At 44.2% G+C, this 17,511-nt stretch overlaps 1 protein-coding gene across 4 annotated transcripts in view; it reads left to right on the top strand.

Moving 5' to 3' along the window:
* Positions 1 to 7,863, top strand: part of ebf3a (EBF transcription factor 3a) — a 59,313-nt gene extending 51,450 nt beyond the window's left edge. For 2 of the 4 annotated variants that reach the window (XM_085285525.1, XM_085285527.1), the window contains exons 13-16: positions 128 to 290; positions 1,652 to 1,855; positions 2,340 to 2,510; positions 6,270 to 7,863. In XM_085285525.1, the coding sequence (XP_085141651.1) occupies positions 128 to 290; positions 1,652 to 1,855; positions 2,340 to 2,510; positions 6,270 to 6,301 (570 nt within the window). In that variant the 3' untranslated portion in view covers positions 6,302 to 7,863. The remainder of the gene's footprint in view (positions 1 to 127; positions 291 to 1,651; positions 1,856 to 2,339; positions 2,511 to 6,269) is intronic. The other 2 variants (XM_085285528.1, XM_085285529.1) reach the window with 1 other exon arrangement.
* Positions 7,864 to 17,511: the final 9,648 nt, after the last annotated feature.

Raw genomic sequence — 17,511 nt, forward strand, 5'->3', positions numbered from 1 at the left:
TTTAATTTTAGGATGATAGCTTCTCCACATTTCCAGTAGAGATGTTATGTGATTATGTTCCCTCCTGAGTCTCTGCAGCTGCATGAATCCAGATATTTAAATGCTCCTGTGTCTTTCCGCTCTGCAGGAGATCATCTTGAAGCGAGCAGCAGACATCGCTGAAGCGCTCTACAGCGTTCCCAGGAACCACAACCAGATCCCATCGCTGGGCAACACCGCCTCCCATGGCATGATGGGAGTCAACTCTTTCAGCGGGCAGCTCGCCGTCAACGTCTCTGAGACAACGCAAGGTATGAGCGGCCCGATAAATCCTGCAGGTGATGGGGGCAGAAGTGACATTAAAGGGGTGGCTGTGGTAACCCTGGTCACATGACACATTTTACGAGTACTCTACAGAGTCTACTACTAAGTCTACTAAGAAGGACTTTGGTGCACCGAGCGTTAGATTTGTGACCAGCTCAGAGCTGAATGTCACTTTGATGGACATGCGTGTCTTTGTCTCCCTCCTCCCACCCAGATAGCTGCCTCTCCCCATCCCAAATAATGCCTTATGTTTCTTCCTGTTAAACAGAAGCTTTTCCTTCCCACTCTCACCAAGTGCTTGTTCAAAGTGGGTCTTCTGATTGTTTGGCTTTCTCTGTATTAATGTAGGGTATCTACCTTACAATATGAAGGACCTTATTTGGTGCTGCCTAAATAAAACTAAATTGAATGGACTGGAATAGAGGGATGAACAAAGAGTTAAACCATGAGAAGAACTGGAGTCTTCTGGATCATTCAGCAGTTCTGATTCAGCTCTAGTGTGCCCCTTTTCTGTGTTATAGGAACCACAAAAGGTTTGACATGTAGTTCAAGTTTTCTGTGAGATCCCAGCAGGAAGAATCTTTCACTGCAAATCTACAAATCCTCATGAATTTCTCTTGTAGCCCCACCCACTGTCGTCAGCTTTGGGACCACACATTTCCAGACTCAGATTCACCAGCACTCTGTCACCAGATGAATTAAAAACATCAAGCGGCCTTTCTCTTATTTTAACTGCTCCACCTCCTGTTTGTCTTTACTACACTCTGTCTGCTGAACTCAAGTCCATACTCTAGGATCTGATTGGCTACTACTACTACTCAAAGTTCAGCAAGGATTGTTGATGGTCGCATTACTAGGATGTTGTGATATGAAAGACCAATCTCATATGAACGATTATGTGAACGATTTTCCAAATTCCACTCTTCCTGAGCATGTGTATGTGGGTGGTGTGGTGGTTTAGCACTGTCGCCTCACAGCAAGAAGGTGCTGGGGTTGAATGCTTGTATGTCTCTCTGTGTTCGCCCTGTGATGGAAGGTGGACCTCTCCAGGGTGTACCCTGCCACTTGCCCAATTAAAGCAGGTGTAGGCTCCACCCCCCTCCAGCAGCTCCAAAGGATCTCCAGCAGAACTGGGATCAGCCCACCATCTGTTTCCTCTGCCTGTGAAACCAGGATGTTGCATTATCAGTTCTAAAGTGTTTAGGAGTTCAAATACTTGCTGAGAGGAACCTCCATGTACCGAAAACTCCACCTTTGGGGAAAAGTTACATGCAGCCTCATCTAGCATAAAACTAGCTTACTGCACTTAGTAATACTGCAGTGTTACTAACACTGTACTCTCTTCCAGTCGGCTACAGTCGAAACACCAGCAGTGTGTCACCGCGAGGATATGTACCAAGCTCCACCCCCCAACAGAGTAACTATGGCAACACAGTCAGCAACAGCATGAATGGCTACGGCAACACAGGCATGCCAAACCTTGGGGTGGCAACATCACCCGGTTTCCTCAACGGGTCCTCAGCCAATTCACCCTACGGCAGTAAGTATCAAGGTAAATGTACTACAGTACTACACCCACTACTACTAATACTCCTAGCAGTGCTACTACAACCACTACAAGGAATACTACTCATACTAATTACACTAATCCCTGTAGTGCTGGTCCTCTATCTTTGAACTTTGTAGTAATCAGGCCCCATCTTATCTTAATGACCTTGTAGTACCATATCACCCTATTAGAGCACTTCGCTCTCACACTGCAGGTCTACTTGTTGTTCCTAGAGTATTTAAAAGTAGAATGGGAGGGAGATTGATTGTTGTTTTTTCTCTGTATGTATTATTGTAAGGTCTACCTACAATACAAAGCGCCTTGAGGTGACTGTTGTTATGATTTGGCGCTGTGTAAATAAAACTGAATTGAATTGACTGGATAGTACATCATTCATGTAAGACAGAGCTAACCATGTTAACGGAGTGTAGTTTACTGTCCCATCACAGTTACTGGTTAAAATGGTTTCTGACCTGCTGTGTTCCAGTCGTTCCCTCCAGTCCCACCATGGCCGTCTCTAACTGTAACTCCTCGCATGGAGTTTTTTCCTTCTCGGCTGCCGTCAAACAGAAGAGCGCCTTTGCTCCCGTCGTTCGGCCGCCAGCTTCACCTCCCCCTCCACCCAACTGCTCCGCCAACAACGCCAATGGGCTGCAAGGTGAGACAGCAGCTCCTTGAGTCTACAAATTAAAACTCCTTCTTTCCGAAGTCAGTAGAAGTGTTAGGGACAGAAAGAATACTTCCCGGGACTGAAGACATACTTTGATCGTAGTATGATTGAACCTGTGACTAACAAAGCTTATGATTAAAACGAAATAGTACATTCATATTTTTATATTTTGTTTTCAAATTCCTTCATGTCTTTATGTCTTTATGCATGCTCAATCATCCAGGTAAGTAAATCTCTGGAGCGACGAAACGTTTCTCCCACTGAAAACGTTTAACGATTAACAGAATCAACTTTTGGAGATTCATGTCTTTAAACATGTAGATGTGGTGTAATTAAAGCGAGTGAGCCTCGAGAGTAACATGAAGCTGAACAGATGTTTGATTCAGTTTCATCTGCTCTTCTGTAAACAACCACATGTCTACAGACGAGTAAATGGAGTGAACACACACACACACAGACACACACGCTGGGTCGAGGTGGGTAACCCGAGTCCTGTTAGTATTGCATGAAGAGTGACAGGCCAATGCATGTTTTATTCACTACAACCCACAGATACATCCTCTAAACACACATGCCCACATGCATTAAACACACACACACTGACATCACACACTCTGGCAGCCAGTGTGTGTGATGTCAGTGTTTCTGACAGAGAGGTTTGTCGAGTGTTAAATATTCATGTTGCTCTCCGCCTTCGCCGAGGCAGAAAGGCCACAGTGTGTGTGTGTGTGTGTGTGTGTGTGTGTGTGTGTGTGTGTGTGTGCGTGTGTGCGTGTGTGTGTGTGTGTGTGTGTGTGTGTGTGTGTGTGTGTGTGCGTGCATGTGGATCCATTTGCAGGGTGATGTGTAAATACAGTTTGAATGTTATTAATAGTTGCAGCTGCAGCAGCCAGAAACTGAGCATGAAATCAGTGATTCACCTTCAAACGAGCACCTGAGAAACAATTTCATCCTGACATCATTTCAACGTGGTTTCTAATTATTATTATTATTGTTGTTGTTGCTGTTATAAAATAATTTCATTTTGAAATCACTACTTGTGTTTTGTTTCTGTGAACATGTGCTTCATTTATCCCAGAACGTTTCAGTTTTTGTGAAGGAGTGAAGCGTCAGTCTACAGACATGTGTGTGTGTGTGCGTGCTTGTGTAATGAGCTGGTAAATTAAACTGCGGGCTGCTACATGCATTTTGTCGTTAACAGGAAGCTAATGAGGAATGATGTGTCATCATTTTCAGCTCAGATGTTTTTAAAAACTCATCAGATTCTTTAAGGTTTTATTCGAGTCACAACAGGGACAGGTGGGTGGAGTCAGTCTCTTCATCAACAAACCGTCCGTTTTGTTAACAGCTTATCCAACTTTAGGTTAGTTTGCATAAGACAAAGGAGGGCGGTGCACAGAATCAAAGAAGCAAAGCTCACCTGAAATCAGAGGAAGGAGGCATCTCATGATTATTTAAACGCTGCGGATCAAGTCCGACTGTCCTGAGACATTCCGGTGTGGAGGAAGGAAAACTGTACAATAAATAAACAGTTCATCATCAGGGAAGCATCATGTGACCTTTCCCTTTAACACACTGGTGAGGTTACTGAGGTCTGTGAAGGTTTACTGCTCAGGATGGACAGTGGGCCTTCTTCTTCTTCTCCTACAACAAAGAGAGCAGATTTAGAGCTGAGCTCGCCGTGAAACGGGATGTACGTGGGAGGATTTGTAGCCATGAATCACTCTGGATTGCACGGGATTTTGTCTCCCCGGGGCATTTCCACCATCCTGGAGTCAGCTCACATTCTTCTGAATCCTGTTGCGTGTCTCCATCAATAACAGGAAAAATATCTGACTCACAAACCAGGACGGCATCATCAAAACCATTTTGCCTGTCCAGGTGAAGTTTGACATGTGGCTACAAACCTGACTGACACAGCCAAGGCTTACGTTTCATTTTACTCTAAAGCGTTCCTCATCTGAACGATGCAGCCCATCATCCTTCTGCTTTTACTGACACACACTTGCTCACTGTAGGCTTCCTGTGTGTGTGTCAGTGGTTGTCTTCTTCTACCGTGTGTCCTTTTATGAATACACGTCAGTGCCCTAATCCCCCCTCCTCTTCCTCTGCTCGTCTCACTGTCCTTGCTTCTGCCGTCCTCTCCTGTCTTCTTAAAATGTTTCACAGCTGAGGTGGAAAATGCAGCTCTGCTACATCCTGTAGGGTCACTGTAACGACTGTCGCTGCTGAAACCTGCGCTGGAGCATGTCGGAGGCTGTAACCAGAGCGCAACGAATAATTCAAACTCATGTGAGACAGAAAAGGTTCCTCTGGAAACACGTGGAGTGTTAAATCTGCTCAGTTTGAATGTGGAACGTGTTTTCGTACAGTGAGCAGAGGTTGATGGAGAGGTTCACAGGTCAGAGTGTAAAACTCTTCCTTCACAGCACTTTTACTCTACATGACTCGTCCAACTGACCATTCACGCTTCGATGAACCGAGAGCAGCTGTGGGTTCAGTATCTTGCCCAAGGTCACTTTAACACACAGAGACTGAAGGAGCCAGGACTCAAACCACCAGCCTTCTGATTACTAGCCAACCTGCTCTACCCGCTGAGCTAGAGCCACCCCAGGCCGACAGTTCAACGAGATAGCAGCATAAAAGCAAACGCGCATAAGATTTCATCGTGCATGTCTCACGACTTCCTGAAAAGATTTAGAGATCAATTAAAACCGCCGCCTCCTCTGACTAACCGCAGGGCGCTCCTTTCAGACGTGCAGAGGCCAAGTGGAGACTGTCCTGTAGTCTGACCAATCAGAAACAGAGATTCTGTTGGGACATCATGGATGCTACAGGCTAAGCATGAGATTGATTGGTTATCAGCCTACAGGTCACAGCAGCATCCTGATGGTTTGGGGGGGAGGAAGGACCAAAACTGTAGGGTTAGGACAAACATCTGCAGACGATGAACAAACCTGGACTCCATTACTGAGCTGAATACAGGCCAGACCATCACTCACTGAAACATCTGGATTAAAAACATGGTGTGAGCAAAGCTTTATTCAAACATGAGCAAAGTACTGATATTTTTTTTCATCTAATTAATTCTGTTTTGTTGTGGAAGTTGTTTAAATAAAGTGCAAACGCTCAGCGAGTGGGTTTAATCACATGCTGCAGAGAGCGCTCTGGTCAAACGCCAAAGCGGCCTCTGAAGATGGGCGCTCACGTCTTATATATGACCTATACCTCCCAGCTCAGCTCATCCTTGAACCTTCCCCCCAAGGAGAATTACGACCAGCCGTCACCTCTCTTACACGCAGTGCCTGGATGTCTCTGACCACATACAAGAATAGAATAGAATAGAATAGAATAGAATAGAATAGAATAGAATAGCTCTTTATTGTCATTGTTACAAAAACAATGAAAGGCAGTTTGGCATCTCTCCATGTGTGTAAAGTTCACAATAGCATAAGCATTTACACAACAGCACAGACAGTGTTGGCCCCATACAATGGCCCCGCTGTGAAGCTGTGATAAACACAAGGCCCACTTGTGATACTATCCTACATGCATACAACTACGTGATAAAGTGATGCTACTATTACTAAAGTGATATTGTCAAAACATGTGATCAATACATAGAATAAAGAAATGTCCACACCTGATGTTTGCTCTGCAGGTGTCACACCTGGCTGTCACTCAGTGACACACATCATTTCTGTTGTATGTTTATAATTAATGAATTCAAACCTCGTCTCTCTGCAGCCATGTCCGGCCTCGTCGTTCCTCCCATGTAGAAAACCTTCCTCCTCGTTCCTCACCTGTCTCCTCCCCCTCAGCCACGAGCACTAATCACCTCAGAGGAGGAGGGACCTGTGGCCTAAGGAGGCGGGGCCTCCGGCAGCAGCCAGTCGTCTGCGACTGGGCCGAGCCTCTAAGAAGAACCTGAGAAGGACTTTTTGTAGAGCAGCTTTCTGCGGGTGCTTTCAGCTGTCTGTAATTATTCTGATGTTATACTCTATGTTTGGGGGCGGGGTCATTCAATGTAAAAACTGTGATGTCACATCTAAGACTTGACTTCACTTAGTCTGCTTGTGATGTAATCTTAGTTGAAGAAATGGGAATCTAAAGAGGAGTGAGATTAAAGGCTTCAAATTACAGGACACAGTTATCAGTGTGTCTGTCATACCTAGCAATCGGGGTGCTAATGGTGCCCTTCATCAGCACCCTGATGAGGAGCAGACAATGAGTGACATGATAAACACCTCTGAAAGCACCTGAGTTCAGGTGAACCTCAGTGGGGGGAGGCAGAACACTCCCTGTTTTTTAAAATAATCCAGGACATCTCATCATCAAACCTTTGCCAACCTTTAGCCAAACTGAAGTGTCATATTTGAAGAACGTTTCAGAAAAGAGAGATGAACACAGAAGCAGCAGCACTGATTTCAGTTGGGCTGAAGGTTCGAGGGAGGTTCCTGTTACTTCTGCTGCTGCCAGACTCAGAACAGGGGGGACGAACAGGAAGCATAGCTATGAAAGGCTCCTTCCACTGAGAATTCACTAAAATCTGTTGCAGTATCCGGCGGCGTCCATGTTGCCATGAACAGTGTTTATTTTATCAGAAATTGCAGCAGGAATAATTTGAGGCCTTTAATCGTTTCAGTAACCTCAGCACATAAACTTCTGACCTCTGAAAGCACAACGATAAAACAATAAATGAAAAATATCAGTTTGTCCCTTGAAGTCCCGCCCTTCTTCTTTTAGCCCCGCCCTTGTACGTCTGTATTTTTTTTTATGCTTGCGCTGTTAAAAAAAAAAAAAATCCTGCATCCTGATACGCTACTGTAACTGTCTGTCTTCTTGTTCAGAGTTGTCTTTCTAACCGTAGCTCCTCCCACAACCCCAAAGCTCCTCCTATTCATTCAAGCCCCGCCCCGTGTGTTTTTCTCTGTGGGTTTTGTGATTTTTGCCAAAGTTGTAGCTGGCTGAATATTTATACGTCACTGTGGTTGATCACGCTGCCCCGCCCGTCACCAAAATCACGAGGGAAACTCTTTTGTAACATACAGATTATAAATATGTATTTATATCTGAGATTGTTTTGTATAAATGTCAAATCATGTCGTCTTCATGGGGTTTTAGACATGTGTGTGTATGTGGTGTTGCCACACTGAAAAACAACCATCGTTTTGTATTAAAAAACAAAAATGAATGTCTTCACACATTTATAGTGCTGTCAATCAAAGCTGACGTCCAATCAGCTCCACTCGTTTGGTTTCAGTTGTTTTTAATGTAACTCTTGTTCAATGACTGTTTGGCTGTTTGGAAATGATTTCTTCACAGTGAATAAAGACAGCAGGTTGCTCTGATCGACTCCAGCACTTTCTTCAAATAAAAGACAAAAACAAGCCAGTCAAAGCTGAGCATGTCAAATAAAATCAACCAATCACTGCAACGTGCTTAAACCTAATATTCAAGGTCAGCCTCTCCACACAGTAAGATCTCATTATATCCAGGAGTAGTGATGCAGACTGAGCTGCAGAAATAAACCAGCCTGATGTAGCAGAGGAGAGAAGCACGCTCATGTTTATGAGGTCAGAGAAGAACAAATGTGTTTGTGCATAACACGATTGTTGGTGGCAGAAGAAGGAACGAAACCAGCTGTGTCCAGGATAGGTTTGGTCCCCTAACATACCACCATCCTGCCTCCAGCCTAAACAGGAGTCCTTATCCCCCTCGTCCATGTTTTCAACCGAGGTGTCCAACTCCAGGCGTCAAGGGCCACCGTCCTGCAGGTTTTAGAGGTCACACTGGGCCTACAAACCTGAGTCACATGATTAGTTCATTACCAGGCCTCTGGAGAACTTCAAGACATGTTGAGGAGGTCATTTAGCCATTTAAAGCAGCTGTGATGGATCAAGGACACATTTAAAACCTGCAGGACACCGGCCCTCGAGGCCCTTGAGGTCCCCTGGTTTAAACAGTCAGAGTCAGACAGGACATCTTTGTGCTGCTGTGGTAGGTTATCTGCCTTCTTTCACCTCCCTCTCTTTACCAGGTAAAAAGTGTTTAAGGAGCACCTGAGACCACAGGTAGGGTTGTTCTCTATCACCTCCTCTTAGGTGCAGACGATCACAGTCAGTGGTCTGTTAGTCTGGAATGCAGAAAAGATGATGATCCAAAGTTCAGCTCACTGTTCAACAGTGTTGGTCAAGTTACTTGAAAAAAGTAATCAGTAACTAATTACTGTTTACTTCCCAAAAAACGTAATCCCCTTACTTTACTGATTACTTATTTTCAAAAGTAATTAATTACTTAGTTACTTTTTAAAAACACGATGTACAACCTGAAGAGGTGATAAAGTGATAGATCTTTCAGCCCAATTCTACTTTTTCTGCATAATCATCATACAAAATGTAATCAAATGGAAAAGTCTCTTTTTAAACTTGTTTTATTAGTTTTAATCTTTTAACTTTATGCATCAAGCAAACATTAAATTATCTGCAACATTCTCTGACTGGAAGAAATTAGTTTAACATTTAAACCTATTTTCTGCACATTCCAGCACATAAAATAAAATATTTTGTGTGTTTACACTCAGTCTTTCAAATAGATGCAAGTAAAACACAGCAGAAAATAAATAAAGTCAAAGACTCAGCGGTCCTGTTGCTCTATTTTCACCTGTAAAGCAGGAGTGGGGTAGGCGGAGGTTTACCCTGGTGCAGGTGTGCCGCGGTCAGTGGAAGAATCCGCGAGTTTCTCTGTGAGTTTCCCATTACGTCGTAGCTACTCGGTGCTTGTTGGAAGTTTAGGGGTTTTTTCGCTGTAAAAAGAAGTTTTCTTCCCACGCACAGCGGACACTAATGTTTTTGTCACTTTTTATGGAATCAAACTCAAAGTAAGGTCAGTACTTCCACGCTTTAAACGCTGCACGCTCATACTCTCTCTGCACTCGATATGTGATCCATTGTTGATCTGCACACAGCTGTTGTCACCAACGTCGCACTCGCTTACGTCACTGTCATGAGACACTCTGCAAAAAACCCGCAGTTTTAGTAACGCAGTAACGCAGCATGCTTACAGGAAAGTAACGGTAATCTAATTACCTTTTTTGCTTACTTTACTTATTACTCGAAAAAAGTAATCGGATTACCATTACTGCCCATCTCGGCTGTTCAGATTACCAAGTAGTACAGCTCCCTAAGATTCAGGTGAAGGTGATTATTCCTGAAGAGCAAAAGAGAGGTAAATCTGTCAAAACGCTGTAATGAACCAAGGCAACAAGTTAGATTAGATAAGATAGAACTTTATTAATCCCTCGGGTGGGTTCCTCTGGGAAATTCGATTTCCAAAAAAGCACAGCACCGACAGAAGTTACAGAGTTATACACACACACATATATAAATACAGAGACAATATAAATAAAATATACAAAGGGGATAAATAGAATAAATAGGAATAAAAAATAAAAATACAAGTGAATTGCACATTTCAAGTATTGAGTCTATTGCACTGTTGACTATTTACAAAAGTATTGCACAAGGTATTGTACAGTGAGGTGAAGAGGCACTACAGCTTAGTTGTTCCCCCCTCCTTTGTCCTCCTGTTTCCCCTCCCTCTCCCCTCCAGAGAGGAGTTAAACAGTTTGATGGCGTGTGGGACAAAGGAGTTTTTAAGTCTGTTAGTTCTTGTCTTGGGGAGAAGCAACCTGTCACTGAACAGACTCTTCTGATTGTTTATGGCCGTGTGCAGAGGATGCCCAGCATTGTCCATAATGTCCATCAGTTTCTTTAATGTCCTTTTCTCTGCCACTGTCACCAGAGTGTCCAGCTTCATGCCGACCACAGAGCTAGCCCTCCTGATCAGTTTCTCCAGCCTGGATGAGTCCTTCTTTGCTGTGCTGCTCCCCCAGCACACCACAGCATAGAAAAGTATCTTTAGTTTCAGCACCATAAAATGCTGACATCTTTTAGACATGTATGTGTTATTTATATTTTATCACAGTTTATTTCTGCCTGAATGAAGTCACAGAATGGTGGTACTTTTTAGATGGTACTACAGTTACATGTGCCCCAAAAAGGACTTATTTTGGGCAAGGGCACATCTGTGCGGCGGAGCGACCAGGAGAGGTAGTTGGGCAAGAAAGAGGTTCAGCTGGAGGAGACACACTGCAGACCTTCGCAGGTGGATAGCCATCAGGTATGCTGGTTGATAGCAGGTCAGGTGAGTGCCACACCCACAGATACACAGGAAGAAATAAGGACTGCAGGAGACTGCCAGTCAGTAAATGACTTTACAGCCAATTTTATATGAATCTGAGTTTATAATCTGAGATGAGAGCTTACTACTCTAACCCTCATTTTTGGCTATAAGACGTTGTAACAAGCGGTATTACGGCATAGCACAGCTAGAGGAGGTCACTTCTCACTATTGTGGCAGGAGGACTTGTGTGGTCTTGCTGTAGGTAGACCTCCTGACTAGCCTCCAAGTTTTCCGGTTAACTTCCAAGTTGCACATCCGCTAAACCTGCTGGCTGCCCATACCTCACCAGACCTCTGTTACAACGTTTGGGAATGTCAAGTCTATTCTTTCTTTAGTTCCCTGCAGGAAGGAATCTTGGAAACGGAGTGAGGTAATTGTGGTATAGAATAGAATAGAATAGAATAGAATAGAATGGAATAGAATTCAACTTTACTGTCATTGCACACGTCACAAGGCAACGAAATGTAGTTTGCATCCATCCAGAAAGTGCTTTAGCTCTAATATAGATATATTACAGAAATGTGTCTGTTATAGGTGGGTACAAAATATGGGTCTATTATGGGTATGTTACAATGTACACGGTATGAGGGTATGTTATGAATATGCTATAAGTATGGACAGGCTGTAGCGAGTGTACATCTGCATAATAACAATAATTGATGTCAGTGGTTTGTTCAATATGGCAGGAGTACATGAATCTCAGATTTTGGAGGTTAATAACTCACCTGAAGCCGTTTTGTGTTAAACCAGCCTCACAAATACAGAGGATTCATCTTCAGCTCTGCTGTGCAGAAATGCTGCAGTTTCATGCATCTGCCTGTTTGTGCCTAACTGTACCTACAGCAATCCAACAACCTCCAGTTTAGCCTCTACAGTGTCACATGGGGTTGAGAACAGGCCCCATGGTTCAGGGTATCCCCAAGAAAAGTTCACTTTTTTCAAGATAAGGTAGCCTTCATTAGCTGGACAGTGGGAATATTCACATTATAGCAGCAAAATTAGAGGAGGCATATGTACACAATTTTTGTTAATGGAATCTTCCTGCTTAAAGTCTGTAGTCCTGACAATCTTAAAACTGTCAGGTTTCATCTCACAGCGTTAAAGGAGTCTGATGGGTTTCTCGTATAGCCAGAGTGAGTGCTGTGTCTGTTTGCTCGTCACAGATTCAGACATGCTGCTTATGATCTTAAAGCAAAGGATCTAAATCAAGGACAGGATCTCCAGGCACAGCAAGGATGAGGGGAATAGTCTGGGAATACCAGACTCAAGTTTTTGCAGATGGCAAAGTTGGTTTACAAGAAAATCAACCCCTTGGTTTGTTCATAAGCTTTGGGTTGTTACCAAAACTACGAAGCAGATGGGATAGAGTCTGCAGGGTGGCTGGGTTTAACCTTTAAGGCAGGGCAAGGAAACTCCACATTCAGAGGGAGCTTGAAGTAGCTAGATGCCTCACATCAGATATGAGGTTGTAAAAACATCTGATCAGGATGAGCTCACCACTCTCCTACCTCCGGTTCTGAGCATGTACAGGTCAGAGGAGACTCCAGGGGTTGAGCAGATGCTGGTTGACAAGATAAAAGAGATCATCACTGAGTTTTGGAAGGAATGAGTTCATCTACCCCATCCTGAATTCTCCTGTAGAGACAGTCAGCAGTGTGTCCACCTCCACCTCAGTGACATGGACTCTAAATACTACCAGCATCTTCAAACAGAGGATGAACAGAGGAGGAACTTTCCTGACCTTACAGGAAAAGCATTCATAATCATTGGAACTGAACTTCCCAAACATCGGAGAAGTCTCTGTCTCAGAGCCTTTACCTCAGCCTCTCTGCGCCAGCAGCACCTTCACCCACTCCATCCGCTCCAGAGACGGCTTCTTCCTACAACTAAACCACGTACATCACTGGAGTCTGCTGGATGGTTGTGTTTGCACGCCCACCACGCCTGTGGTAGAGCGTTTCTCTGTACTGTCTGTCGCTGTATTTGCCGTATTGATTCCTCTGCACCTCGTGCTGCATGTTACTTCGTTATAATCTCATTTATGTGAATGCAGAGTCAGACCAGAGGAGCAGAAGCTGGTGAGTTTTTGGTTCGTCGCCGTCACTCAGAGATCAGTGAGATCCTCTAATTATTATTTATTATTTTGAACTCATCCATCCTCTGATGCTGACTTTTTCTACAGCTGTCACTTTAACCATTTTCTTTCATGCAGAACAAGTCTGTGTCGTTAACAATGTAAATCATGTGACGCTGCCTCTCTTATCATTTGTTTTTTCATATCTTCTGCTGCTTTTCTCCTATTCTGTTAAAAAATGATAATTAAAATCTGTTTTTGGTGCTGAGGACAGAAACTAGAGGAAGCGATTAATGAACTTTTGTTAAACAGCTCTGTTCCCTCAGCGGTCACAAAAGCACAAACAGGATTTGATTAAGATAAATCACTGATAACCCCAAAACCTCATTATTACACAGACTTTTATTTATTTCTCTTTGATTTCACCTCTCTTTATTTTTTATTTCCCTCCAGAAGAGTCACGGTTTGTTCTGGTTTTATGTCAGTTTGGGGTGTTTGACAGTTTTCATCTCTCAGACCAGTCTGGGTCCAGATCCTCTGCTTTAAGGTCACACTTCAAACTTTCCTCTGGACGAGGCACAGGGTTAGGGTCTCCATTTCTTCCTTGTCTTCAGCTGTGTGAATATTTCTCTGCATGCTTTCTGACGAGTGCGTTAGTAAGCTCCACCCAACTCTTTGTACCTGTATTTTGGGTGGGTACCTTTGGTAAGCTGTGGGAACGAGTCATTGTTTGAGCTGCTAAACCTTTCTGTGCTGGTCCAGCTCATTCTCAGCCTCCAGGCTCTCCATTCTCGTACAACACCTGACCTTCAGGGTTATGGTGCATATAGCAGTTAGGACATTTGCATTGTTACTGGTGTGAAGAAGAACCCAACCACAATCTTTCCATACGTCTAAAACAGCTGTTTTCAGCACCTAAACCTGAGGCCCATCTTCCCACCCTCCACCGCAGATCTGCCCCCACAACTCCTATCAATGGAGGCAGACTCCTATCCTCCTCTGTCACACCAACCTTCAGCATGTCTTCCTTCACTACATCCACGAACCTCCTCTGAGGTCTTTGTGTAACATTACATGATCATTACATGTTACTTTTCCATGACTGAAGTTACAGCGGTCAGTGTTTCAAGGTACAAAATGATAACACCTCGTGTCATGTTCATGGTACGTGTGGGTCTACCATCTTCATATATCTACTATAAACCTTTTTAGATTTCTGTGAGTCTTCAGAGGTCAGGTGCATTGTGGGAGATATCTGTGTGGCGTTTTGATCTTTCACTGCCTTGGTTATGATGACTCAACCGTGGCTTCACATCCTGCCGGGGACCAGGCGACCTTTGATCTCTGAGAAAGTGGTAACTGACTTGTATTAAAGGAACAGTTCAACATTTGAAAGTCCTGTTGTTTAAATGTTGAACTGCTCCTTTAAAAAGACTACAGACTTGTGTGTGTGTGCATGTGAACTGTCTCGCACACACACACACAGAGCTCTGGGGGTCTCCCTGAGGACCTGATTGAGAGCAGGGAGCTATTGTTGCCATGGCAGCGGCAGCTCCCCTCCTCCATCACCACTCGTTTTCTGTCTTTCATTGTTTTTATCCCTTCTTTCTTTTGTTGTCCTCTCTGCTTCCTGCAGATGTCTTTGTGTCACGATGCATTCAAAGTTTCCCACAATGCTTTGTGAAACGTAGCGTCCGGCCACAGGTCGCTAACACTCATACGTCAGCTGAGAGGAGTAACGCTTCAGGGCGTTTGTTCTGTGTGGGACAGCTGTACTGAAACACCATCTGCAGCGAACACCTCGGCATGGAGGGAGAGCTGGGTGGAGGCGGGTTGCAAAGCAGCAGGCAACAGCAGCTGAAGCAATTTATATAACCCCCACCTTCAGATGTGCTGAAGACCACCAGCTGATGTGGCCTGAAAAAAGCAAAGAAGACAACAACACTCAGACCCCCACCCTCAGACCTCCACCCTTGGGTTGGTGTCAAAGTGAGAGCTGAACTCCAGAGCAGCTGCTACAGGAAGATAAAATGATTGGCTACATTCAGACTGACCCGTCTGTTCAAAGCCAATAGCAGCTCATTATTCTTAGAGTGCTTGCTTCATTACACCAGATGTCCTGGGGTGGAGACAACACAGAGAATATCACATTTCATATTGCATATAGGTTTCAAACGCATCGTTCAGAGAGTGAGAATTTGAAAATAAAAGGAGAATATTTAGAACTTTTAATTCTCTCAGCCTGAGGATCATTACAGGAAACACCCCAGCATGGATGGGCTCGGACTTTGAGACGGATGTGGGGTTTCTGTAAGCGAACAAATGATTCTTTAAAAAGATTAAACGTGTGTTACTTACTCTGAGAAACACACTGAGGAGGACGACGAGGATGTTGGACTGCTCTTCATCCCGCTGCTGCGCTGTTTAAACCTGTTCGTCCGGGTGGTGCGTGCAGGTGTGTGCAGGTGTGTGCGTCTGCTCGTTGTGATGAATGTGTTGTTTACTTGCTGCTTCACACAACAGGAAGTGGAACTCTGCTGACTTCATGCTGAACACCTAAACGCTTCTCTCAGACTGATGCTCTCCATTACTGCTGATCAATGCTCGACCTATTGATTTGCCCGCTATTGATCAGTGGGCATCAACACACTCTGCGTCAATGTGTGTGTCTGTGACCTGTCTCACCTTGTCTAATCGTCCAATCAGGTTGTTTACATCAGCTGCTAACACAGACAAAAGGTGTGCGTATACATGTGTCCCACAGCCACATCCAGCTCGTTAACCCACCTGTTTCTACTTTAGAGTCGATTGGATCATCCAGAGTCACGTGACTTGCCTTTATGGGCGAGCTCAGAGAAGCCTTCTGACCTGTCTGTGGCTCCAAACTCCTTCCCAGAGTGATTTCTGTGTCATCCTGAGGACAGTGAAGGCAGCTCAGCAGGCTGTGAGGAGTTCAGGTGGCTCCTTGGAGGGTCGTGATTCTGACCATGTGACTTCCTCTAATAAGACTAAGAACAAAATAACTGAAGGACGGAAACACGTTGTTGTCTTTGCTGCCTTCGGTTGACCAACCCTGCAACTGCTCCAGTTTCAGTTTTCATCATTTTGGAGCACAAAGGTTTTTCTCTTTGTGATGTTCGAGCTTCACTGATTGATGATGCTGAGCTCTGAACTGTGCTGCCGATAAAGAGGAGAAACTTTTCCCATCAACCCTTTCTCACCTCTTAGAAGAAATGATTATTGATCTACAGCTGTTGCTGTGGTAACACACAGTGGACAGCTGGGGTCAGAGGTCAGAGCACGTTACCTGTGTAGTCTGTATTAAAAAAGAATTAGCAGCAGCTGCGTGTGAATCCAAACTTGGTTTCAGTTTGTTTTCACACCTGTGTTACAACGACGTGTCCTAAAAACCAAATTACGATTTCCATTCATGCTCATATTTTCTGTAACCGTATCTGTCACAGCCAGGAGGCAGTTTGTTTACACAAACACCAGAAAATGCTTTACACAACGCACGGGGCTGGGGCGGGGCTTCACTGAGTACGCCGCGTTCCAAATTATTATGCAAATGATATTTTTCTCTGTTTTTCCTAAATAGTTGATTCAAATGACAGTCGGCATAATTCTTGAGTCATTGACCAATAGAGTATAACTCAAATGTTACTGAACAAAATTTAAAATGCTCTGTTCCAAATTATTACGCACACAGAGTTTCAAAAGATTTGACAGGTTGTAGAGAATTGAAAATGGTCATTTGTTGATTTTGCAGCATTAGTAGATCAATTTTACTGAAATCAAAAGTTATTTCAATCAACTTGAATGTCGATATAGCCTCCCAGAGCTGCTGTTTGGATGTGAACGGCCTCCCACCCTCACAGATCTTTTGCTTGAGGATGCTCCAAAGCTTCTCAGTAGGATTGAAGTCAGGGAGGAATGGGGAGCGCCTTGAGGTGACTTTTGTTGTGATTTGGCGCTATATAAATAAAATTGAATTGAATTGACCGCACCATGAGTTTCTCTCCTTTTACGCCGATAGCAGCCAAGGATGCAGAGGTGTTTTCTCTCTTTCTACCATGGAGGAAAGTGGTCAGTCAGAAACTCCACATACTTTGCAGAGGTCATTTTCACACCTTCAGGGACCCTAAAGGGGCCGACCAGCTCTCTCCCCGTGATTCCGGCTCAAAACATGACTCCACCTCCTTGCTGATGTCACAGCCTTGTTGGGACATGGTGGCCGTCCACCAACCATCCACCTCTGCATCCATCTGGACCAATCAGGGTTGCGCTGCACTCATCAGTGAACAGGACTGTTTGAAAATTAGTCTCCATGTGGTTCTGGGCCCACTGCAGCCGTTTCTGCTTGTGAGCATTGGTTAGGAGTGGCCGAATAGAAGGTTTATGCACAACTGCAAGTCTCTGGAGGATCCTACAGCTTGATGTTCGCAGGGCTCCAGAGTCATTGTGCCTTTATCTGCATGAACCCATGTGTGCTCTGACTCAGCCACAAATCTCTTAACATTACGGTGATCACGCTTAAATTTTCGTGAAATATCTGAGGTTTTCATTACGTGTCCAAGGCGGTCAACTATTTCACGCTTTTCAGCAGCAGAGATCATGTTTCCTTCCTATATTGCTTGAAAATGGTGGTCTGCTTAATAATGTGGAACATCC

This window comes from Mchenga conophoros, linkage group LG8, assembly GCF_057382185.1.
Source record: "Mchenga conophoros isolate Kocher_MC1m ecotype Shallow Benthic linkage group LG8, M_conophoros_male_GT1.1, whole genome shotgun sequence".
In the NCBI taxonomy this organism is placed as follows: Eukaryota; Metazoa; Chordata; class Actinopteri; order Cichliformes; family Cichlidae; genus Mchenga; species Mchenga conophoros.